This window comes from Pseudorasbora parva, chromosome 13, assembly GCF_024679245.1.
Source record: "Pseudorasbora parva isolate DD20220531a chromosome 13, ASM2467924v1, whole genome shotgun sequence".
In the NCBI taxonomy this organism is placed as follows: Eukaryota; Metazoa; Chordata; class Actinopteri; order Cypriniformes; family Gobionidae; genus Pseudorasbora; species Pseudorasbora parva.
This window is the reverse complement of record NC_090184.1, coordinates 36498105-36524575: the sequence shown is the minus strand read 5'-3', so window position 1 is coordinate 36524575 and position 26471 is coordinate 36498105. Positions and strand designations below refer to the sequence as shown.

The window sequence follows — 26471 nt, the reverse complement described above, 5'->3', positions numbered from 1 at the left end:
TTAGAATAAAGTACATTTTCAACCAAAAAAACCCCATATATATATATATTTATATTATAATAATGTGTGTCCTTGTTTATATTACATTATAATATATATATATATATATATATATATAGTAATTTATTATATGCTATTAATCAAGAATTTAATATTGTATATAATGGTAGAGGTTGTTTATTTGATTCCTATTTATTTTCCAATTTTATTGTATTTTACTCATCTTATAGGTGATGTAAAGCGTATCGAGGTGAACAATCCCGCTCAGAACTCTGTGGTGGTTCAGGATCTCCTGCCCAACCATTCCTACATCTTCAAAGTAAAGGCCCAGAGTCGGGAGGGCTGGGGTCCTGATAGAGAGGGAGTCATTACCATTGAGTCTGCTGTCGACCCCAAGAGTCCACTGAGCCCAATGCCAGGTGAGCTGGTTCATTTTTTTAAAAGGTAGCTATAGAGGCAGAGTAGCTAATGTCAGCAGTAGCAGTGGCAACTATTGTGAAATCTTGATGAAATATTACCACATTATTATGTATCACTTCATTGCTCTTAATCATGCATGTATGTGTGTGTGCTGTTGTTCAGGGTCTCCGTTCACTCTCAGCACTCCCAGCGCTCCAGGACCTTTGATCTTCACAGCTTTGAGTCCAGACACGCTGCAGCTGAGCTGGGAGAAACCCCGCAAACCCAACGGGGACATCCTGGGTTACGTGGTTACCTGCGAACAGCTGCACGGTGGAGGTCAGACACCAAACTGGCTTTATTTTTCATTTGACATGTGAAAGAAAATGTTTACTTATATACCCCTATTCTGCAGCTTCCTTTTTTAAGACCCTATCTTTGGTGTCTGTGCAGGAGATCTTCGCTCCTTCCAGGTGAATGGTAACGCTGCGACTTCTTTGACTGTGTCTGACCTGAAGGAAAACATGCCGTACAAATTTAAAGTTCAAGCTCAAACCACACAGGGCTTTGGACCGGAGCGAGAGGGCATCATCACCATCGAATCTCAAGATGCAGGTATGCGGGACAGTGTCACAGAGAGAGTGACATGATAGCGTTAAGGCTTTAGGCCTTATTATGTATTTCTCGGGTAAATGTTTTAATAACATCATAGCGTGCTTTTTATGATTAAATAAAATCACAATGCATAGAGTCTTTCAGTCTTGCCCTACATTATATGCTGATGAATATTCTGTTTTACTTGAGAATTACATTGAATGTTTTTTTGGAGGGTAATGCATGGTTGAAATAATCTCATCATCTCTTCTTCTTTTCTCCTCCTCCTCAGGCTCCATGTCACAGTACAGCAGTCAGTCAGTCACAAAGAGAGAGGTGTTTAACCTACCAACAGAGATTACTTCACACACCATGTTCACAGAACCCTTTGTGTCTTCAGGTACCAACTCACACACTACACATCTTCCAGGGTTAGGAACTCGATACATCAGATAAGGCCTGTTCACACCAAGAACGATAACTATAAAGATAACAATTACTATATTAGCATCCACACCAGCAGACACTGCAACTTTAAAGGTTTGAGTTCTTTAAATCAGGATGGATTCTGATTGGCTGTGAAGGTTTTTATTATTCATCAGCAGGAGTCCGATGACATTGTTTCTCTGTGCTGATATCGTTGGAGTTGTAGTGTGGACTCAGCTATTCTTTTATATTTAGAACGATTTAACAACTTTAAAAATGTATGCATATTTTTGTGTATTTTTTATAATAATAAACTTACATTTCTATAACTTTTTTTAGTTCAACTTTTTTAATTTCAGCAATAATCTGCCAAGTGTTGTCTTTAAAAAGAGACCGAAGTTAAACTGTTCCAAAGCATTCAAGATTTATGACAGGTTAAGTCGGAAATTTCTATACTCAAAAAGTGAATAAATGGGTTATGACTACTGCATAAATAGACTACTGCATAGACACCTAACCCCAGCTGCTCCCGACGAGCTGGATGGCGCCTTACATGGCTGACATCGCCGTCGGTGTATGAATGGGTGAATGTGAGGCAAAAATGTAAAGCGCTTTGGATAAAAGCGCTATATAAATGCAGTCCATATATATAAATGCAGTCCATATATATAAATGCAGTCCATTTTTGACCGCCATGCGATCAGCACCAGTGAGTTCAATTCTAGATGCAAGACTACATTATTAATGTCTTTTCATTATTAATTTGTCTTTTTTGTTTGTTCCCCAAGATGGTATGATGATGATGTCGAGCAGGCAGATCACGGAGTCGGGCAGCACCGTCACGCGGCAGGTGGAGATGGTGCAGAGAGGAGTCGTGTCCAGCAGCACCGTCACAAAGAAGCTGGAGAGGCAGTACTTCGAGGCCTAATCGAACTTCCCTTTGCCTTCAGCAGAATGTATATATATATACGCTCAAACTAAACTAAGTTAACTAGAGAAGTTCACTGCCAATGTGCACAAAATATGTTTTTTATGTGAGAAAGAGAACAGCTGAGCTCTTGGATTCCTTGGATGATTGTTCATAAAGACCAAAGTCTTCAAGCCTTGATATTTTGTTGAATGTATAAAGACTTAAAACCTTTTAGTGTTATCGCTTCCAAACAGGTATTTGGTAAAACGTGTGGGATCAAGCCGTGTTTGCCATAGTGTGTGCGAGAAATATTATTGACGTATGCGCAATGGGATACAGTTTGAGATCTTCTGTTGCTTATTGAGCTTGATTGCGTTCGGTTTGAATTGAGCAGATTTCATATCCTGATGTTGCTTTCTAGTTGTATCAAGTTTTTTAAGCATAGAGGTTTTCTAAATGTATTTTTCACATCAAATATGCCATGTCTTTTGATTTAGAGTTTACACTTTAACTCATTAGTATTTTTCCTCCTAAATCAAATTTAACTTGTTGCAACACAGGCGCATGCATATGGACTCGATTCTTAGGACTGTAAATATGTTACTGATGTTCGTTTTTTATTGCCTGGTTGCAAGATGTGCTGTTGCAACTTCAGGCTTGCGGCTGTATTTTTGATGACATGTAACGTCTGCCAGGTTAGTGCACTACTGGCAATTTGGAAAAGATTACTGACGTCACACCTATGTACTCTTAAATTACATTTTTTACTGCCTTTTATAATCTGTATGGTACTTTTGACTTGGGGGAAAAATATATATTTTTAGATGTTTATACTAAAATTGCATTTCACCATCATATTCAAGCTGTAGTATGTAGTATGCACAATTTCTCACTGCATATCAGTTCACCGCACTAAATGAAACAATAAATCATTCTACCACAGTCGACTCATTGTGTGTAGCTTTGTTTATTATAAACAGATTTAGTGCAATCAACTGTTTTAGCACACTGTGGACCTACTGAAATGCTTTATTAAAGGAGTACGTGCTGACGGGGACCTCTATATGGTTCCTTACGTTATTGAAAAACACAAACTATCCATTTATAATAATAAAAAAAACATTACAATCGCTGTCGGTTACATTTTGAATGTTGAACATTCTCTCAAATGAAAAAGTAATTGAATTGGGTTACATAGTTACTTTTTAAAGGTGCAGTGTGTAGTATTAGTAAGGATCTATTGACAGAAATGCAATATAATATACATAACTATGTTTTCAGTGGTGTATTAAGACCTTATATAATGTACCATTATATTTTTATTACCTTAGACATTTCTATCTACATTCACCTTGAGATCCCCTTACAGTGAAGTCACCATTTTGTGCCGGCACGTTTCTACAGTAGCCCTAAACGGACGAACTTCTCTACAGAGCGTTAGCTACTCTGCTGTGAGACGAAGGACATCTTTGTCCTGCGTCGGCCACCGTAGCTTCTCTATGTGCTTCGAAAGGGAGGGGTGAGTGGTCGTTTGTTGCCATTCACAAACCTCACCACTAGATGCCACTAAAATGTACACACTGCACCTTTAAGAACATTATTTCGGTATTACTTGTTCACACCTGGGCTGGGCTTGCTTGTTTTTTAATAACAAAAAAACTAAAGTTCTATTCACCAAAGTGAAATGGATAGGCCTCAGGCTGAAGGAACTGTACATTCACGCCTGTACAGTAGAGAGCTCCTCAAATAAACCTTTCAGCCGTGCTGCCATTCTAGATCACAAAAAAAAATAATGCAGAACAAAGTTTTTTTGAACAACACTTTTTCAGCAACAAATCAAACAAATGTGGTTTATCTAGTCAATTTTTGCTTATTAGTATGGTTGAATTGGATCATTGAAGGTCAGTAGTAGAAAAATGGGTTAATAAAGTGAGATTAAATACATGAAGTATATTTGTGTTATTTAACATTTAATTATCTCAGGTTTGCGTAATATTCTGAGTTTGGATTTCATTCGTTTTATTTATTTCGAAGAATACCGAATCTGTGCTTGTGCGAGTGAGATGAGTAAATGCATGCTCAAGTTTATGCTGAAATTTCCTACTACCCACTTCTAAAGTCATGATTACGAGCTCATAACATTCAAATTGTGACTTGAGAGGGCATTCGTGTCCAATTTTTTAACTAGGAAACTAGTATTTAGGATCATTCTGATAGCACATGAAGGCAGCAATAGAACTACAGTAACCATCATGTTTACACAGCGCACACCCCAAAACTGGCTGCAGGGAGGTATTTTTGTAGGCCAAAACCCAGAAATGAGTTAGCATTTTAGCACTTCTGGTTCCAATAATTGAATTTTTTTTAATGGGTTTTTGGTTAAATGCTTGAAGCAAGGTCAGTGGTGAACATGAATGCATCAGTAATACCCCTTGTGATTTTTTTAAGCTTTTACGTGTCTTGAAAAGGTGGTTGCTTAATGGGACTGCAGAAGCTGTCAGGACATTAAACATCATCTACTCACTAGTCCGCTATTACACCTTTGTTGTGTTTATAATCACACTCTTGCAAAGTATTAAAACTTTCAGAAAAATGCTAAAAGCATTTTCATATGCTACTTGGTGTTGATAAGAAAATAATGCGACAGTGGTGTAGTTTGTTTTTATATTACATTTAGCTTTGACTTCTGGCGAATGAATGTAGGCTTCAAAATTCATTAAAGTTTGTGAAGATTATAATGATTAACAAAACTTGCAAGAATCATAAACTTTCTGCAATAATCCAAATGCTTTGAGTAATGACCTTTTTGCGATACAGTTGAGAGGAAAGCCTTGATGCTTTGCGTAGCTTAGCCGTTACTGCAAAAGCCAACTGAAAAATCCTACTGGGCTTTTGTCAAGTGAACTAGGGTGATGCTAAATTCCAGATCCACCTATAAAAATACATCACTGCAGACATGAGGTTTGGGCGGGACTATCTATTTGTCTGACCAATTACCCTCATGTTGTTCCAAACCTGTATGAGTTTCTTCTGTTGAACATAGAAGAATATTTTTTAAAGAATGTTGGTAACCAGACAGTTGCGGTAGCCACTGACTTCCATAGAATTTTTTTTCACTAGTATACAAGTCATTGGCTACCGTCAGCTGTTTGGTTACCAACATTCTTTAAAATATCTTCACCTGTGTTCAATAGAAGAAAGAAACTCATACAGATTTGGAACAACTTGAGGGTAAGTGATTTCAATTTTGGGTGAACTATCCCTTTAACAAATGTGTCTTTTTCAATTCCGTGTGGTGCAGAAATAACAGCTTTAGCTACTCTAAAAAATGTAATATACCTTCTATGCACCTCTCAAACTACTTGTTTTTTTTTAATAAGCATTTACTGTATGATTGTTTAATGGTGTGTGATTTTTATTGTATCTTTGTTTGTGAGAATTGTGTGCTTGTCATGTATGTTAGAAGAACAGACACTGTCCCTTACAGAGACATGGCTCCCTCAGATCTGCAGGCCTGATCACCATCTCACGCACCATCTCCACCGTCCCAAACACTGGGTAAAGCTTCTCTGTGAACCTCTCACTGTACGTGTAGATGTGTGCGCGCTTTTGGGTGTCATAGAAGGACAGCTGCCCCTCCTCATAGTCCAGGTAGACTCCCACCCTCCGCGGGATGAGCGACTGGGGCAAGAAGGTAGGCGGTGTGGTCAGGGCCTTGAGCTCGGACCCCCGCTCCAGCCTGAGGGTGAGATATCCGCTCTGAGTGTTGAGCGGTTTATAGCCTTTGCAGAGGGCTGATTCTCTGGCCACTCCGAGACGCCAATCACGGTCGCCCACTTCTACCTCCCAGTAGCGGCGTCCTGACGAGAAGCCCTCTGAGCCGAGACAGCACCACCAGCCATCGAAGCGCCGCAGGCTGCAGGGGACCACGCGCCGCTCCAGACCACACTGCATGCGCTTGCGGTCCTCAGACAGAACAAGGGCAGGGTTGGCCGACTCTGGGTCAAAAGTCACCTCCACTGTAAAATAAGGCCACACTACGGTAAGACTTATGCTTTTAGGTTTATCTTGGAAGGTTTTCAAGAAAGCTAGATATATCAACAAATTGAAGACTAATTAAAAATGTAAAGCTAATTAAAAAAGTTTGATGTTAGGATATTGCAAAAATAATGATGCAGTATCCACGTGTTGTAAAAGAAAGTGATTCATCAGACCAGGCCACCTTTTTTCATTTCTCCGTGGTCCAGTTCTGATGCTCGCGTGCCCGCTTTTGCCGCTGGGCAGGGGTCAGCGCTGGCTATGCCGCCCATACACAACAAACTGCGATGCACGGATTTCTGACACCTTTCTATCAGAACCAGCATTAATTTATTGAACAATCAGAGCTACAGTAGCTCGTCTTTTTGATCAGACCCACGTGCATCAATATGCCTAGGCCACCCATGACCCATGAATTTCAATTTGTTGAAACTGACATTTATACATCAACTGAAAGCTAAATAAGCTTTCCATTGTTGTATGGTTTGTTAGTATATGACAGTATTTCGTCGAGGTCTGGAATCTGAGGGTGCAAAAAAAAAATCCAAATATTGAGAAAATTGTCTTTAAAGTTGTCCAAATTCAGTCCAAATATAATATATATTTTAAATATATATATAATATAAGCAGCACAGCTGTTTTCTCAACATTGACAATAACAGAAGAAAAGATTCTTGAGCATCAAATCAGCATATTAGAATGATTTCTGAAGGATCATTTATTTTATATATATATATATATATATATATATATATATATATATATATACATACACACACACGTCAATGTGTATTTGAATGTACAGGTTTATATCTTCTGATAAGTCTCGAGTGGTGGAGCATTAAGCACATGTATCGTGTAATTTATATTTTGTTATGATATATAGTGGGGGTTTTTTGTGTTATATTATGTGTTTTGATAACACTTTACAATAAGGTTTCATTAGTTAACATATTAACTAACAATGAACACATTTTTTTTTACAGTATTTGGTCATCTTTGTTAACATTAGTTAATAAAAATACAATTGTTCATTGTTTGTTTGTTAGTTCACAGTGCATTAACTAATGTTAACACAAATTTTGCCATTCTTTTGCAATTGTTTTATTATAACATTCTACTGCAAAAGAAATGTACCTGCAGGTATTAATAAAGTAACCTAACTTAACATGACAAAAATGTTGACATACCTGTAGCATCACATATCCAGTTCCACACTGAAACAAAGAGCAACATATCTGTGTTACTTCATAAGATAATAGAAACTATTCCACTGAGTGCCAGTGCATTTGAATAGTATAAAATAATAGTTTGAGGGCTGAACCTATTACTCTTACCAAGGTGTGGAATGTAGCCAATGCAATCTGTGAGAGAGAGAGAGAGAGAGAGAGAGAGAGAGAGAGAGAGAGAGAGAGAGAGAGAGAGAGAGAGAGAGAGAGAGAGAGAGAGAGAGAGAGAGAGAGAGAGAGAGAGAGAGAGAGAGAGAGAGAGAGAGAGAGACAGAGACAGAGAGAGAGACAGAGACAGAGAGAGAGAGACCAATTATCTTCTCAATGTCCAAAGAAATTCAGGTCTGATCTAATAAAACTGCTGTATGTAATTTCATGGAATACACTATACTACAGGGGTGTCCAACCCTGCTCCTGGACCTGGAGGGCTACCATCTGGCAGATTTTAGTTCCAACACACCTGCCTGTAATTCTAAAGCAGCCCTGAACACAATGATTAGCTGGTTCAAGTGTGTTTGATTCAGAATGGAGCTAAAATCTGCAGGGTAGTAGCCCTCCAGGACCAGGGTTGGATACTCCTGCCGTCCCAGAACACTACCAAAGCAATTTAACCTTTTTTAAATTTCCAGTTCTAAGGGTTATGCAGAAATCCCTTACAGCAGCTGTAGGTCATCAAAACTAATTAATGTCATTGCCTGCTCACCGATCTTCTGAGTCTTTTGTTTTTGTACCAGCCACAGTCTTGGAATGAGCTCCTACAATGTCAATGGTGCTTGTTACTAGATCAGTTCAAAATATAAATTGCAGATTTTATGCAAGTCTCTGGATGTTGTATATGTTTCCAGAGGCATCATCGCACCTTGTCCAGGTGTTCCCCGAGAACGAGCCCAATGATCAGCTCTACAGCAGACTGCAGGTGTGACACGTGACCCCGCTTCCACTGCAGCTCCACGTCATCCAACATCATCAACACTGCTTCTCCCGGCCAGATACCGTGCTGGAGAGAGAAACTGATAAATGACTGAAATCTGAAAATATATATTTTTATACCACACTTCAGAAAAGTCTTTTTGTGTGCATCTGTCAGTGGAGTTTTTTGTTCACTAACAGTATTTAATGATATTAAGTTCCACACAAATTATTCCTAAAAGGATAAAAAGGGGACTCTGAGAAATGAATGAATTATTGATTAGGCATCATAAATGTGATGCTATATTGAAAGGATACATGTCCCTATAGACTTAAAGGAGTGTCATTTTCATGTAATCAGTGTTTAAATGTTTAATCGTTTCCAGGTTAATGTGTGACAACTATTAGTTTGCCATTTGAAGGTTGATTTCTTCGAAGAGTGTAAACACGGTAGCTGTCTGAAATCACGCCCTACAATCTTAAATAGGGGACTATTTGAGGGGACAGATGTTTGTAGTGGTGTCCGAAACTATAGTGGATGTTATCATGTGCACTCATTCAATCCCACAATGCACCACAATAATGAGTGTACCCATAATGCACTGTGAGAGTCATGCCAAATGAATTCCCGTATCTCGCCAGACGATGGTGCCCGCGGACGAATCATCCATCCATCCATTTTCAACCAATTTAAATTCGGTATAAAATGCTGCTTTTGCACAGTTTGTGCTTTGAATTGTGCGGTTTAATAATTATTTGAAACAGCTAACTGGCAACTCCAGTTGTCATGAAAAATATTTATCTTGAACTCGTGGAAACGAGGTATAATCCTTGATTAAACTGATGAATTTATACCTGTATGATATTACACTGTACCCACATTGGAACAGCAGTTTGGAAAATGGATGGATGCTTCTGCTGTGGGCGCCATCTTCTGGTCAGATGCATTAATTCATTTGGCATAACCCTCACAGTGTATTATTGAAATTCTCTAGTCTTTGAGTGTACATCTAGCCAAGAAATCTAGACGTACCCTAGCGGCAGCAAATTTAATCTGCCCGCGAGTGTCGTCTAGCAACTCTCAATACCCTTCTGAGCTGTAATCGCCCAACTCTTGCCGGGCCAATCACATCGTGTATAGAGTCGGTGGGCGGGGCCATAATGACGACAGCCGAGTTGCGCTTGCGTGCTTCTAGTAAACACAGAAACTGCGAACGGCGGCGGTCTTTCGAATCAGCTTTGACCGCGACTCTGGAAGACTTGGAGTTAAGCTTTTCTCTGAGAAAAGAACAAAGAACGGCACTGAAGTCATTCTTAAAAAGGGAAGATGTGTTCGGAGTTTAGCCAAAAGGATACGGCGAATGTTTAATCTATCAACAAGCTCTGTTTCACCTCCGTTGCTCTGGTTGGTGTAGCGCTATCCTATCGCGTGCAGAGGGAGTTTGAAAGACAACCGTTTATCCTGCCCCTCGGATTGAGCCCTGTCTATGGTGAGTTTCCAGACCAAACATCTTGATGTGGGTCTGGCTTGTCAGGCTAGCGTACATCGGCTGTACACTCGTTATTGTGGTGCATTGTGGGATTGAATGAGTGCACTCAGTAATGTCCCCTATGGTTTCGGACACCACTCCAAATGGCTGTGCCCTCAAATAGTGCCCTGTTTAAGGGTGTAGGGAGCAATTTCAGATACAGCCAGTGTCTGAATTCACTCACTTGTTTTCATTCACTCCTTCAAGTGAACTAGCCTACATTAGTAGAACTAACTTAGGGAATAGTGAATGAGGGTATAGGGGCCAGCCTGTGGCTCTGAGGCGTTTCAAATCATCTGCCTCAACCAATGATGTGAGTTTGGGCTGCTTCCCCAGCTAACACAGACATTCTGGCAAATCCTTCTGGCAAGGTTCTCTTAAAGTTATGAACTGACGTTCTTCAATTAACGTTAATAGATGTTCATTCAGAGTAGTGCTGTCAAATGATAGATGTGTTTACATAATATATGTGTGTGTACTGTGTATAATTATGGTGTATATATAAACACACACATGCATGTATAAATGTAATATTATATATATTTATAAATAGTGTTTATACATGCACTATTTATTAAATATATACATGTATGTGTGTGTGTTCAAATATACATAATTATACACAGTACATTAACTTTTAAGATTAATCGTTTAACAGCCCTAGTTCAAAGTTAGCTGGTATTTAATAACCTTATCAGACTTTTAAAAAAAACATGTTGCGCATACATCATTCATGAATATTTTTCTAAAAGATTTTATTTGGATGTTAGTCTAATATTTTCTCTATTCTATAATTTTGCAAGTATTATCGGAACATTTTAAATGTTTTCTGAACAATCTGTTACTATGTTTTCTCTAACATTTAAATAAGCAAACATCTTGAACATTTAAGAGAATTCAGCAATAATGTTTTGATGGGAACTGGTACAGGAATTCCATCAAAACCCTCCAGACTGGCCACTGGTTCCCTTGAGGTTTTCATGGGCTTTTATATGGGCTTTTCAATATATGAGAGAATCAAGGTCTGTGATAAACAACTTGACGATACATGAACATCTTGCTATAAAACTGCACAGATTAAAATGTTCTTTTTTTTAAATAAACATAACAGCTTCAAAATTGGTTTTCAATATGTGTATATGGAGGGAACAGGTTCTTATGTATTCCCTCCATGGGAACGTTAGCAAAACGGTATTCTACATTTCTGTTAGCTGGGTAGCCGTTAGGTATACGACACAGACTATATTAATCTAGATAATGTTGCACAATGCATAGTGTTTTACATACTATTAAAGTATTTAGGTAGTTTATAGTGTGTGTACATGCAGTAAGCTAGAAGTTTGGCAAACCTGTCTTGCAGTTTTTTAATTATTTTAATTGAAAAACTGTACAAGCAGCTGGTACGTTTACATTTACAGCTTAACGGGTTGTGCATGTCTCTCTCAGGTCAGTCAGTGAGGTCGTGTGTAATCACAGTCGGACAAGAGGATCTAGCAAGGATAATATTCTAATTCTTAATCAGGGAGAGAGAGAGAGAGAGAGAGAGAGAGAGAGAGAGAGAGAGAGAGAGAGAGAGAGAGAGAGAGAGAGAGAGAGAGAGAGAGAGAGAGAGAGAGAGAGAGAGAGAGAGAGAGAGAATTACACACAAACTCACATTAATGTATTGATATAAATGTATTTTCTATATCTATATATATAGAGGCCTAAACACTACCATTCAAAAATGTGTACCTGCTTGAGTGAATGAATCTAAAAAAATATGACATGTTACCTGTTAACTGATTCAATACGGTATGAATCCCAGGATGCACATCGTGAAGTTGAGAAAATGGCTGGAAGTGTACATGCAGCTGTTTCTGATCCTCACCGGGTGTCTGTTGCGCTGTCCTCTGGTCCAGTCCATTATGATCCTTTTGTATGGGCCCATGTCATGCTCTCCTCCCTGCTCAAGCATGCTCAGTAAATGACTCTTCCAGTCCCGCTTTTCTGGATGCAGATCGGCATAAACTTGCATGGGCTTCTCAGTATTTTCCTGCATAGTGTGTAAAAACCACAAGACTTGGAACATATAACGTTAGCTGGTGATGTCACTTTGTAAAAAAACTACTGAACATGTATGGCACGATATCACCATTTTCACAAATTCACGTTGTTGTAGTTTAGAGAGACGATAACAGCAATGTTTTCAAAAACTTGCACTCTGAATCCAGTTTTCAAAAGTTTACATTTTCAGGCCCCCAAATCGCCATTGTCATGTTTTGGGCCAAAGCCCATTTGAAAACAATAATGTGCATACTTTTTACAGTGACTTCGGCCTTACTGGCCTGGCATGAATAATACGTTTTAATCATAATATTTAAAAAACGTGGCTGCTGTCGCTTTAAGACCTTCAATTTTTCGCGGTTTATTGCTCTTAATATTACCAGATATTGTAATATTTCGCGGTTGCTTGTTTTCTTATTTGCTTTAACTTGTCAAATACTTAAGCAATCATGCGTTGCGAAGCTATATTTACATACTGCGCTATAAACATTACATTTCAAATAATAATAGATATTGTTTGCATTCTCATTCTCCTCAGCAGTCTTTATGACATCACATTAAGAACATGTCGCCGATTATGATATAACAAGGGTCGAAAGTGTCTTGCTCATTTTGTAGGTTGAAGTTTTGGAGTATCTGATATCAGTGTGACAACGGTTTTACCATGGGACAGCTATTTTCACGATCGTACAAAGTGTTTGATGAGTCTGTACACGAGCCTTGTGTACTACTCAGCTACACTCGCAACACGGCGGAGAAGAACTATCCTCATTGGGTTGATGAGACGTCTGTTGGTACGAAGGAGATTAATGGAGGGAGAGAGGAGGAAAAGACGAATGATAGATTTTGGAGGTGGCCCGCTCTCCGCTTTCCTAGATCTGGAAAATACGACCTGGTTCAGGCTGAGAAAGACTATCAGAAGTACCGACAACTTTCCAATGGTAAAATCACATGAACATGTCATGATAGTAACTTACGTTAGACCGAATTATCGCTGATTGATGACTGAATAAGTGCCTCTAAATGAGAAACTACTCTAATTTGAGATTGCAATTTTTATTTATTTATTTTATTTGATATAGCTCCAACTTCTGAAGTAAGCTACTCTGCTGCTGAGGAGAAGCTAGAGCAGGCCGTCCTGAATGAGAGTAAGAAGAATTAGAAAAATGTTATTATAAATCATTAAATACAAAATATATAATATTTTACACTAACAATTGTTTATTGTTTAATAGACCACATTTGCAGCCGTTATAAAATTGGCCTCAAGCTAGGTGAAGGAGGATTTGGCTCTGTGTATGCAGGGACTCGATATGATGGACTTGAGGTTTTTTCTTTTGTTTGCAAAACATTGCATATCAGTTACTGACTGGCATGATATTATCTCTGTGACATGCTTATTGTTAACTATTTGTTTTGTTGATCAGGTGGCTGTGAAATTTTTAGAGAAGACTCCAGACATGCCATATATCAAAGTGGTGAGTAGCCTGTTATTGCTTTTCAGTCACTGTTTTCAATTTATACTGTCATGTCTTATATTCATGCTAATCACAGACTACAAATTATTTTTTAGAAGGCAATTTTTTATTTATCTTGGAAAATACTGTCATCTTTTGTTTCTTTTAGCCCGGTCATCCCAAGCGCCTCCCCTTGGAGATCGGCCTGACATTGATGGCCAATAAGGGCCCAAGCATTCCTCAGATAATTCAAATGCTGGACTGGCAGGATGACACACACCAATGCATCATGGTCATGGAGCGGCCCTTGCCTTGCATGGACATGTTCAGTTTCATGGAGCTCCACGGAGGAAGCATTAACGAGGCGACAGCACAGCATGTTATGCGGCAGGTCGTTCACGCCGCTAATGTTTGCTGTGAGCGTGGTGTCTTCCATCGGGACATAAAGCCGGAGAACCTGCTGGTGAACCAGGACACCATGGAGGTCAAATTGATTGACTTTGGGTGTGGTGCGCTCATGAAGAAATCAGGCTTCAAAGTCTTCAGTGGTATGTGTTATGAACCGCTTTGTTGATTATCTCACAGAAACTCATCCTATATAGTCAACAAGCTGTGGAAATGTTTTCAACATCAGACAATGTCTCTGTCCTCCAGGCACAGAAGGTTACTGTCCACCAGAGGCTAAATACAACGGCAAGTACCACGCAAAGCCGACGACAGTGTGGTCACTAGGGATCCTCCTCCTCGTAATGGTGTGTGGAAATTATCCCACAGCCGAAGACCTGTTCTTGATCTATGCCAACACCTGGTCCAGTCCTGGTCTGTCACAAGGTAAGATCTTCATCAATGAACAAAGAAGGACCATTTGAATTCTATAGCTTCAAAAAGAGCATGTGTAAAGTATAACCTAATAATCGGACGTCTCTTGTCTTTTTGCACAGAATGCTGTGACATGATTTGTGCCTGTCTGCACCCTCAACCACAGAAGAGACTCGGTCTGCAGAAGATGCATCTTCATGACTGGTTTAAGGTAGTCTTTTTTTCATTTTGTTGTTTTTTTAGTTTGAGCATCAGTCATAAAATCATTATAAACGTGTCGCTAAGTCACATTTGCTCTAAATGTAATGGTTTTAGTTTAGACAAATAATGCTGATTTATTTTTTTGTTTCAGGTCATTGAGTAAGACACGGAGAACATCAGCAAACAACTCCTGTCACGGCTAACCTGTTGTTCTTTCTTCAGTCAGCCTCGGGCCACAGCGTCTTGTGGGGCCAGCAAATAATACGAGCATCTGGAGCCTTGACTTAAATCAGCAATATTTGCATCTAGCAGAATTGCTTATTATGAACCGCTTTGTTGATTATCTCACAGAAACTCATCCTATATAGTCAACATGCTGTGGAAATGTTTTCAACATCAGACAATGTCTCTGTCTTCCAGGCACAGAAGGTTACTGTCCACCAGAGGCTAAATACAACGGCAAGTACCACGCAAAGCCGACAACATTGTGGTCACTAGGGATCCTCCTCCTCGTAATGGTGTGTGGAAATTATCCCGCAGCCGAAGACCTGTTCTTGATCTATGCCAACATCTGGTCCAGTCCTGGTCTGTCACAAGGTAAGATCTTCATCAATGAACAAAGAAGGACCATTTGAATTCTATAGCTTCAAAAAGAGCATGTGTAAAGTATAACCTAATAATCGGACGTCTCTTGTCTTTTTGCACAGAATGCGGTGACGATTTGTTCTTGTCTGACTTAAAGCAGCAATATTTGCATCTGGCAGCATTGCTTGTTTTGCGATCTGTAAATAAAAGTTATTTGTATAAAATACACATTTATGTTGCATCCCAGCAAGAAATTCTTTGGTTTAAGGGGTCAAGAAAATTTTCAAGAAAATGTCAAAACATTTTTACAAAAATGTATAAAGAATTTGTACGAAAATGTATTATAAATGTTTATTTATAATTAAATTTATATTGCACTCCTACAGTTTCCTAGTTCATTGCCCTGGTACAGTCACCCTTGATGCTCCTGCAAATGTCATTTCTGTTTTTGAATTTTGAATCATTCTATTTTGTTTTTGAATTCACGCCCCTCTAAAGTGGTTTTAGTTAATATTTTTAATTTGATTTAATTTTTGATTTACATTTTTATTATAATTTGTTAAAATTTAAGTCATTTTATTGCGTTTTTGTCGTGTTGTTTTCGTGTTTTTTTATGTCTTTATAGTTAAGTCCCAGTGAACCGGAAGATGCAAGTGAGTTTTCTTCAGTGCTGTGACATATTTCCAAGTGAAACAGAATATTGAATATCTCCATGGATCGCTCATAGCAAACTAACGGTTGGAGGGGTGTGGTTAAGCATTTTCAAACCTAAGCCGACAAACTGCCGTAATCTGAGAAGGAATGCCGTTTCCATACCGGAAGTTACTTTTCAGATTTTGATTAAAGATTACGCGACAAACTATTTTTTTCTGTGTATTAATTAACTTGCATGGATTAAATGTTCACCCGAAGACCTTTAATATCGGCTAACAAAGTAAATATGGTCAATTTGTCACTCATTCAAAACAAAGGCTTCTTCTGGTCATATTAGATTCATTATTTGAGTGTGTTGAAAGTTATGTTATAATGCTACTCTGTGTTTGTTGGCTACTATGAGACACTTGCACACTTCATATCGCTAGATTGATATTAGGCATTTTAAAACATGGTACTCGCGGTAAATCATGAAAACTATATTTAAGGAATAAGACTAACTGTGTTGAGCTATATAATAATGATTAGTTTTCTGTCGATGAATGTATCCAAACAGTTGCTCGTCTGTCTAATAAAACACATAATATATTAAAGCGTCTTTGGTGTTTCCATGGTTTCTATTAAAAAAAATAGTTTTTGGATATTTGAATCCAAAAATTGGAACATATTGAGCCTTTAAGGTTTAGTTTTTTTATTTGTGTTTATTTCGTGCTATAGTTAGTAGGAAGAGATGATTGGTTCACATGCTGCTTGAACTGAGGCGCTACAGCGATCCGTCACGTCACACTGAAGAAACAATGATTTATATTTATTGTTTGAATTTGAACCTAAAGTAACCTGCTCAGTCTTGTCAGTCTGCGTGGTCGTGTCTTCTTTGCTCCGTGATGAATTTTTCACTGCTTGAGAAAACGATGTGTGATGTGAGATTGCAATGGTTTGTCGGACATAGCAACAGTAACCGAGGGGGCAGGTCTTTGCAAAGGGTCCAAATTTGCAACATATATTTGATTCAGTATCAGTGATTCTGAAAATAATTGCTTCAATAACTAGAGGCCTACTCGGCCCCTTGAGCTGACATTTATGATGCAGTAACCTTTTTAATAAACAGCCCGTGTCTGACTCGAATCAATTACTTTGATTTCTCCGAAGAAATGTGCTGACAACAAGCTTTTTTAAAAGTACACTAAATCCGTGAGGCGGACGCCCTGGAGTGAACTACTACAGCTCAACGCCTTTCTCAAGGACACAAAAGTGTCCTATAACTTACAAACAAACCATGATTAGAGCTTGATCCTTTGAAAACTGACACAGAATTTTAAACCCTTAAGCCACTGGACCTGTCAGTCAGCCTGATATAAACAGACTAGCTGGTTACTATGGGGACTGGTGGCACTTTGAGTCTAAAGCAGGATTTTATCTAAATATAACACCCGGTTCTAACCAACAAACATCAGCCTGTAATTAAAGTCATGCAGATCCTGAGAAACAACAGCTGTCTGAAAAACAGTGTGTATCTCCTATTGGATGCAGCTAAATGAATACAGGAAGGTGAGTTTATTTGCTGAGGAACAGGGCTGTGCACTATTCAAAAAATGAACTGAAAATTGTTGTTACAATTCTAATTATATCCTGATCTTAAATTGAGGCAGAAAATCAGATGAAAAATTTAATTTAAAGAAGAAGAATGAAAATGAATTTAACTGGGTTGATTTTATACATAAAGATATTAGGCTAATATTTTTTTTATCACCCTTAAATTATTACACACACAACATAAGTTGCATATATATATATATATATATATATATATATATATATATAAACAATTTTCACATAATTTTAAACTTTTATTACACATTAATACATTTATAATGGCAGTAATAATTTTTATTAACATTCAAAAGTTTGGGGTCAGTAAAAAAATGTTTTTTTTATGAAAGAGATTAATAATCTTAATCTGCAAGGATACATTAATAACTGATAAAAGATTGAAGAAAAATTTAAGAAAGGTGACATTAAAGACAAATTTTAATTAGTCATTAAAGACGATTTGAAGAATCAAATCGCATATTAGAATGATTTCTGAAGTATCATGAGACACTGAAGACTGGAGTAAGGATGCTGAAAATGTGGCTTTTCCATCACATGAAAAAACTACATTTTACAATATATTTATAGAAAACAATTATTTGAAATTTTAATATTTTACTGAATTTTTGATTAAATAAATAAATAAATAAAATAATATGCCCTGTTGAGCATAAGAGACTTCTTAAACCATTAAAAAACAATCTCACCAACCCCAAACTGTTGACCTCTAGTGCATATCATTATAGCTATTATGAATTAACTTAAAAAATTGAATGTTAAATACAAATTTCAATAATATTCTTCTATAATATATTAATCAGCTGTTATATACACATGGATACATTTAATGACTTATTTTTCATTTTATGGACCATGACAGAATAAGTAATTAAGTTAAGAGTAAAAAATTAAGAGACCACTTAACATTGAGCAATCCATTTTAAGTGGTCTCTTAATTTTTCCCATAGCTGTATTTCAGTCTTGATGAAGGAGCTTACAAAATAGAAAAACCTTAGGCCGCACGTGAAATAATCTGGTCTCGTGTTTTGCTGTTGGACTAATACAATTCCTGTTGTGTGTTGAATTTCATTAAAGTGCAATTCAGTAAATTCCTCTGCCTGTGACTGAGTTCATGTTCTAACCTTCATCTCCAGAATATTAGCGGTCTCCACAATGAACTCTCGACAGGCGTGCGGAGGCCATACGTCCTCTCCGGTCCAGATGTGAGCCAGAATATCTGACCTCTGAAAGACATTAGCATAAGAGGTTCCAACAGAGTCTGAAAATGTGTGTGGAAATCTAGTGGACATCTCTGAGCTGATGGCAGGATGATTCATCCTGACTCTACACAGCTGGAGAAAAGCTAAGCAAAATGCAAAAATATATTTGTCTCACCTGACAGATCCTGTTGAGTTCTCGCGCGAGCTCCATTATAAACAGCTGACTCTCTGTTAACGGCTCTTTCTTTACATGTTTCACTCTTTTCCGTGTCTCCTGTACAGAGATTTGGAAACTATGGAGTAACTAAAACTCCACTAGGGAATATAATAGCTGAACATATCAATTTTATATCCATTTTTTTCTGAAAGTCATGAACATTTACACTACATTGCAAGAAATTCATTTTGTCTTTACATGGTTACACTAGGTGGCAATAAATGACTGTTAAAAAATGTATTGGTCATTGAATAATTCATTTAAGAGATTCGTTCAAAAACGCTGATTTATCCAGTAATGAAACAAGTGAAGTATTTATGACTGGGTCATTGAATCATTCATTCAAACCAATATTTCAATATCATAATCATAGTAAATAAATAATTAGGGTACAATGGGGTAAAAGGCTCCTTTGATTTTATATTTCTCTAAACCATTAGCTGGCACAAAAACTTGCCTCAGCACTTTCCAAAACATCCATTTTTCAAGATACACGTGGAAATTTGTCCGATTTTTGAGGTGATCCAGCTGCGCAAAGTTGATCCTGCGCTCATTTGATCTAATATTTTATGTTTTTTTAAAAGGCTGTAGCTTTAAGTAGCAAATACAAATTGCTGAAATTACTGAAAATTTTGTTACAAAAATTGTTAATGTTTGTCAGTTTTGTTCAAGGTAATTAAAGCAACAGTTTTTCAAAAATGGAAGAATGTGTAAAAGTATGGTATTTGGGGTAAAAGGCGCCCCTGCTGTTGTGGCAAAAGGCACCATATTTAACATGATGGTAAACAGATGAATGACTTTTCCAATTGTTGACATGACGGATAGATTCAGAAGGTAATTTCATATATTAAGTTGGGTGGCTACATTAGAGGTATTCACCGTATTTATAATGAAACCATTATAATTTTTATGATTTATTTTCACTCAAAAACATTTTTTTTTCTGTATATCACACATTATAGAAGTAGTGAAAAACACATTTTTCTTAAGGTGTGCCTTTAACCCCGTTGCCGTTGTACCTTACATGACATTTTTACACTTTCTGCATATGTTTTGACCTAATTACATACATACCTTATCTTGCTAAAAAACAATGGCACAAATAATTTACTTATACATACCCTACAAGCACCCAACATCTGATATACAGTAGTGACCAAAATTCTACATTTAAATCTTCATCCTTTATTCAAATGCAACAAGGTAACACTTTAGAATAATGATCATTAGTTTATTAACATTAACTAATGAACTGCCCCTATAAAGCATTTATTTGTTTTTGTTAATGTTAATTTCAACATTTACTAATGTATTATTAAAGTCTTGTTAACATTAGTTAATGCACTGTGAACTACCATGAACAGCTGGATTTTTATGAACTATTATTAAAAAAGATGAACAAATACAGTAACAAATGTACTGCTCATGGTTAGTTTATGTTAGTTAATAAATTAACTAATATAACTAATGACCATTATTCTAAAGTGTATTATATATATATGTATTTTGATGGTACTTGAACTTAAGGGGTCAATGACATCACTTTTGGCCACTACTGTACAAGTGCATGCCATTAAAAACAGCCTGATTTACTGATAAACCATTTGATGCAATGAATAAATGAATGGCACACTGTACCTTGAGACGAAACTTGAGCTTCTTGGCCGGCTCAATGAGGAACTGAAGGCAATCTTTCATCATGTTGGCAGGCTGACGGGACCCTTTTAGAAATCTGAAAGAGGCGAAGTGTAGAATACAGCAGGAGAGAAAAAGAGAGAGAGTTGAGATGTTTAAGATCTGATGATGTAAATGAGGGAGTGTAGCAGCTGAGACAGATGGGAGGGGTTTGTAAAAAGCCTTTTTCTCAAAACTCAGCAAACTCAACACAGACTCAACCTGCAACAACGCAATATTTTTTGATCACTCTGCGGCTCTGCTCGGTTCAGCTCATTACGACAGTGGGTCCTGCAGGTCCAGGGAGACCCGCGGAAGCACTTTTAATGGAAGCTCGGGGACAGAGTGGGATGCGGTTGTGCCGAGTCAGCTCGTCTTCTCAGCGTTTCTCCACATAACCTGCCAGAGCACCTCACCTCTCAGTCGATTCCCAAATCTTCAGAACCCAATAATAAAATGTCAAAAACAGCTTATAACATAGTACAAACATTTTTAAAACAGCTTATAACATAGTACAAACATTTTTAGAATTTAAGACAACATTTTTCATTACAAATTATATAAACAGGATGATGATTTGAGTGCAATAAAAAAATAACCATGAATTTCATGATATCTTTTCACATTTGGATTGTCTTTTGCTTTAATGACAGAAGCACTCATTTGTGTAAATTGTGATCATGTTATTCAGCTGTCACAGTGTGTGTAGTGCAGCAGAGATGAGGTGATCCAGGACTTCCAAACAGATAGCCTTTCATTTTAAGGAACATTGAACGGCACACCAAACACCATTAATCAGACATAAGACTGGAACAAGGAGTGACTACACAAGAGGAACTTAAGTAGCAAACAGAAACGAGATAAACTAGACACAGCTGAACTAAACTAGACTAACAAGGGAAACCATGGTGACAAACAAGTGGCGGGAAACCGAGACAAACGAACATGTGACAAGTGCAAAAAACCCAACAGACATGTGACATCAGCATGATTTGGGAATTATCTAATTAGCTTCATTTTGAGTGAAACAGTGCAGTATAAAAAATATTTCTTCTTTGTTTTACAGGGAGGGGAAGTTTTCATTAAAGATTATGAGGCACATCAATTAAAAAAAGATTAATCATTTAGAATAAATTATGGAAGCTTGTTTCAGCCATTAAATTAAAAAAATAAAAACAAAGTGTTATTTTCTATTTTATCTCATAATTCTGACTTTTTTTCCCTCACAATTGCTACAATTACTTTTTATGTTACAATTCTGACTTTATTTCTCGCAATTTTGAGTATATACTTTGCAAGTCGGACCGTTTTTCTCAAGATATAAGATTTGTTTTTAAATATAAAAGTATATATATATATATATATATATATATATATATATATATATATATATATATATATATATATATATATATATATATATATATATATATATATACTTTTATATTTAACAATTTTTTTTTATTTTTTTATTTATAAAATAATATATATATATATATATATATATATATATATATATATATATATAACTTTTTTATTATTTTATTTATAATTATATTATATATATATATATATATATATATATATATATATATATATATATATATATATATATATATATATATATATATATATATATGTATGTATATATATAACATTTTTTTATTATTTTATTTATAAAATTTTATATATATATATATATATATATATATATAACATTTTTTATTATTTTATTTATATAGCGCTTTTACAATCATGATAGGTAAATTCAAAGCAGCTTCACAGTGTCAAAAAGGACAATATTGCAACAAAATTAGATTTGGCTGTACAGTCTTTCTGGAGAAAACAGTGATGTTATCATCTTTTTTTTAATTTATCATAGCGACAATGTTGGCAGATCAGAATTATAGTTTATAGAATTAAATAAGACCTAAATAATTAATTTTATTTGGCAATTAGGAAATTAGGCAAATTCCTTAAATTGATGTTCTTTTGGTGTGCAATTCAAGCTTGTTTTGGCACAGTAGTGCAATGTCACACAAGAGATTTATTCACGATTAACTATACCTGTTGAATGAACATGATAAATGAGTTTTGTCTGTATATTTACATGGTGCACTGAGAATAAAATGCACAGGCACCACATCCTCAGGGAGCCAGACTCTGATAAGACTTTATTAATGATCAGCTATACTGAACTCAATTAAATTCAATCATGTTCCTCTGGTGCGCAATATGCACTTGTTTTATTTAGGCTCTAATTAACCGGATTTTATTTTTTTTTTATGATCAAATAAAACTGCTGACTTAGACGAATTAACATGATTAACATGATTAATAAAGAAATAAAAGTCCCCTACATTGACAGTATATGGTGCACTAAGAAAAAAATGCACTGCATGGATAGGGAACGTTCTCTGGAATTCACACTCTGCTCCTGTTGAGGGGCAGAGCGTGAATGTGCAGTACATCTCAGTCATTTTGACACTGAATAGCGCTGTTAGACCACCGCAAGACCAGACAAAACGTAACTTAAAAGCTTTTTATCATCATAATTCCTTCAGTCTGTAATTCCTGCTAGACTAGAGGTTTTAAGCTACATCCACCAAACTTGACAAACAGCCAGTAAGCCAAGTAAGCTTTCATTTTTTATATAATAGATTGGAAAAATAAAATATGATAAATTAAGGATCACTCCAATCCAAATATAAATATTTTAATACATTTAAAGATAGGGTAGGACATTTTCAGAGAGGCTAGCAATAGCGCTAGCTTTAAAAGCATAAGATCCCACACTTTCATCAGTCTCTAAAGCCACGCCTTCTTTAGATGAAAAGAACGAGAAAAGAGACAGAGTTATGCTACCTCATGTCTTAAAGCACATTACATTACAACGATAACGAACATAAACAATTTGAAGAGCACTGACCTGTATCACCTGACTGTTGCCGATTCATTTCAGCGTTGATAGTGTTGCCACTGACAGGCATAAATTCGAGCCACAAACCGCTATAGTATAACAGTACGGGTTTCCATCTCTTCAAATGACAGTAGTTACGGCGTGTACGCAGCATACAAATCAATAAGCTTGTTTTGGTTCAGGTGGAACTGAACAAGGCGGCTGCTGTTTCGGTTGCGGTGCTCAGTGACTGACGTCTGTCTAACATCGTGTCCTAGACGCTAAGAATGCTAACATGGAATAAGATTCCAGCGTCAAGCAACTTGTCTTTTCACACCAGGCACAACATGACTACGAGATGCGACAAAATCAATCAAAAACCACAGACAATCAGAACAGTGTGTGGGCGGGCTCTCGAAGGCAAGTGTAGGCTATGGCACCAGAGATTAATTTGACAGCACTCGCAAGGAAATGGATACGTACATAATCAAATTCACAAATATTACACCATTTAAACATTACTAAAAATACATACTGTGTTACTAAAACAATCTTTGTCGTAGAATATACTTTTTACCACTTATTTAATTTCAAGATCTGAGGTGAATTATCCATTGTTGCTTTTAGTACGACTTACAAAGCTGAGAGCACTAAATGCTATTCAAAGTCACATTACATGTTAATTAACATTATCTTTGTTAATTAACAAAGGTGCACTAGGTAGTATTTTTGTAGTAAAATATCCAAAAACCACTAGACCAGTGTTATATATTGTGTGAGTTCTTACAATATCCCAAATGTTTCCAACTATTTGTAAATTGTGAGAAAATTGGTATTTTAACCAAGGAGCCGGGACGTCGGTCTGAGGGAGTCGCCTGTCAATTGCGTCATATCTGCGTTACCCTCGGTTTGCGGTTTTATTCTGAAGAAACGCTTTACTCTTAGCAGTGTGAACAAGTGTCACAGCAGCTGCTTAGCGAACGTACAGAGTAACGTCATAACATAATTTTAAACACACTTAAATGCATCTAATATGATAAACAGAGCTGTTACCTCATACTCATGACCGGAAAAACGGAACTGACGCCGACCGACGACTGTGTCCCGTCATAATAAAAGTCTCGCTGGTTGCAGGGCGTGTGTTGCTCAACAATCGCTCCAGTGGCCTCACTCAGCTCCCTCAACACTCGGTCCTGCTCTGCTTCATACAGTAACGTTAATAACCGCATCCATGAACATGATTTCTGCCCGAGTCTTATCCCTATTCTTTTCCACCGGCTATGAGGTGATAACCACGTCCTAAGATTCTGTGCTCAAACTAAACGTCATCAAACTATGCCTTTGTTTTGAATAGGCGCCATCCAGTGGACGGAAAAATTACTTAGTGCAGCTTTAAATAAAGCACATAGACATTACCTGAGATTATCATTGCCATGTTTTTTATGTTTCTGTTCCAGCCATGACGTCATAGAAATAGAAACTGTTTCAAAAAAAGAATTGCCGTGTTGCCATTGTCTGGTTAGGACAAAAACTCAAATTAACATGGAAAAGATAACTTTTATTGAGTGTCATGTCATCGTGTGTAGTTAGGACACAGTGTAACCAACTCAGTGATGAAGTGCGATGTCTGCGTGAACAGGTTGCACAAGGGTATGAAAATGGCTATGACATGCAGGTAGGACACTGTACAATGGTATTCGGACCTAGTACATTTTATGGTCCTTTCACAGATTATATACATATAAATTAATTTAGACCCCATAACTTTTTAAAGGCTTTCAACCAGTGTAACAAATTGCCTATCCTGCTTTTAAATGCACTGTTGCTTTGTAGACATCAGCAAAAAGAACCCAGAACACTCAAGAAACTACCTGGCAACACCCTAACAACCACTCAGACACATTAGCTGCCATTCCATCTATCTGTAAGTAAATCAAGGCATTTCCAGAAGATCAGAGTTTGAACCTTGTTTGGTTCCCCTGGTGTGCACTGCAGTATGCACTTGTTTTCAGCTTGGCGAAGTGTTGGCACTGTCACACCACGTGTCAGGTCGGGAATAGGGACAGATTAAAAAGAGGTCTTGACAGATTCAGACACACAAACCACGTGAACGAACACAAGGAGCTGCTCCCCCGAATCACACCACTGATCCTTTAAGCGAATTAAACCAGGAACCCTGCGTGTAATGTAAGTGTGAGATGTGGTGTTGGATGAAGGTTATAAAAAAAGCTGCTGAACACAGGTCACTTGCATTGTCATTAAAATGAAAATATCACGTATTTATATTACATTTAGATTATTAATACAAATAAGTATTTTTGAATATAACAACAACAACAATAAAACAACACTGTATTATTATAAGCATTTTGGCATCTCATTAATCAATACGAGCATGTATTTTTTCTTATCAGACCATTTAGAAAAATTAAATAATATAAAAACTCATTCTTTCCTTATGTTTAAGTAATGTAGATTATCCCTGATCAGAAAAAAATATATATATACTAACAAAGACGTCATAATACTCTTCAAACTCAGAGAAGCGCAATGCAGTCATAATATTGCGCTGTGCACGCATAACAAAATGCATTAAATATAACAGAAGCACCGCTGATAATGACGGAAGTTTACTAATGAAAGTCACATACCTTTATGTTTAACCTTTCGCAATATCCTCAGAAAGTTTTTCTACATCACAGCCTCATTTCATGTTTGTGCATCTCGTTCATTGAATGGACTCGCCTCAGCGGTCAGGATTGGAGTGTGGTGTCTCTCGTGGTGACCAATAGGCTTTCGCTTCTTTTTTGGTACTTTAGCAAAAGCTCTTTGTAGCGGAGTGTTGAACAATCGTGCATTTCCGTGACGTTCCCGAAACAGGCCGATGTCTCCTCGTATATTTTCGTAACATTGTCGAAGAACTAGGGCGAGTGCGTCCTCTTGCTTTGTTATTTAAAAGATTTCCAGCAGAGGGCGCTGTTGTCTAGCATTTCTTATACATTCGACGCATGTCCTAAGTTGAAAAAGGTACTTCATTTATAATAAATACATACCATAATCTTCTTTGTGACATTTTTG

General features: G+C 37.0%; 3 protein-coding genes across 10 annotated transcripts in view; 2 read left to right on the top strand and 1 right to left on the bottom strand.

The window, feature by feature from the left end:
* Window positions 1-3274, top strand: part of itgb4 (integrin, beta 4) — a 44396-nt gene extending 41122 nt beyond the window's left edge. For all 6 annotated transcript variants that reach the window (XM_067414222.1, XM_067414223.1, XM_067414224.1 and 3 more), the window contains 5 exons: window positions 231-419; window positions 583-738; window positions 853-1014; window positions 1286-1393; window positions 2208-3274. In XM_067414222.1, the coding sequence (XP_067270323.1) occupies window positions 231-419; window positions 583-738; window positions 853-1014; window positions 1286-1393; window positions 2208-2347 (755 nt within the window). In that variant the 3' untranslated portion in view covers window positions 2348-3274. The remainder of the gene's footprint in view (window positions 1-230; window positions 420-582; window positions 739-852; window positions 1015-1285; window positions 1394-2207) is intronic.
* A 2197-nt stretch (window positions 3275-5471) lies between these two features.
* On the bottom strand, window positions 5472-26384 carry zgc:194990 (uncharacterized protein LOC568410 homolog). 2 transcript variants are annotated; one of them, XM_067412745.1, is made up of 10 exons: window positions 26045-26384; window positions 20459-20552; window positions 18779-18877; window positions 18526-18627; window positions 11902-12066; window positions 8456-8593; window positions 8300-8351; window positions 7705-7731; window positions 7558-7584; window positions 5472-6348 (listed from the first exon to the last, which is right to left on the bottom strand). In XM_067412745.1, exons 2-10 carry the CDS (start codon window positions 20519-20521, stop codon window positions 5789-5791), a joined length of 1233 nt encoding a protein of 410 aa, XP_067268846.1. In that variant the 5' UTR covers window positions 20522-20552; window positions 26045-26384; the 3' UTR covers window positions 5472-5788. The 2 variants fall into 2 exon arrangements, with proteins under 2 accessions (XP_067268846.1, XP_067268847.1); XM_067412746.1 differs by lacking the exon at window positions 18526-18627.
* LOC137038279 (serine/threonine-protein kinase pim-2-like) lies at window positions 12891-15404 on the top strand. Of its 2 annotated transcripts, XM_067412748.1 has the most exons (8): window positions 12891-13018; window positions 13160-13225; window positions 13313-13404; window positions 13505-13555; window positions 13704-14082; window positions 14189-14365; window positions 14476-15151; window positions 15262-15404. In XM_067412748.1, the coding sequence occupies exons 4-7, from the start codon at window positions 13538-13540 to the stop codon at window positions 14679-14681; spliced, it is 780 nt and encodes a 259-aa protein (XP_067268849.1). In that variant the 5' UTR covers window positions 12891-13018; window positions 13160-13225; window positions 13313-13404; window positions 13505-13537; the 3' UTR covers window positions 14682-15151; window positions 15262-15404. The 2 variants fall into 2 exon arrangements, with proteins under 2 accessions (XP_067268849.1, XP_067268848.1); XM_067412747.1 differs by lacking the exons at window positions 12891-13018; window positions 13160-13225 and having other exon boundaries at window positions 13319-13404; window positions 14476-14564; window positions 14706-15151.
* Window positions 26385-26471: the final 87 nt, after the last annotated feature.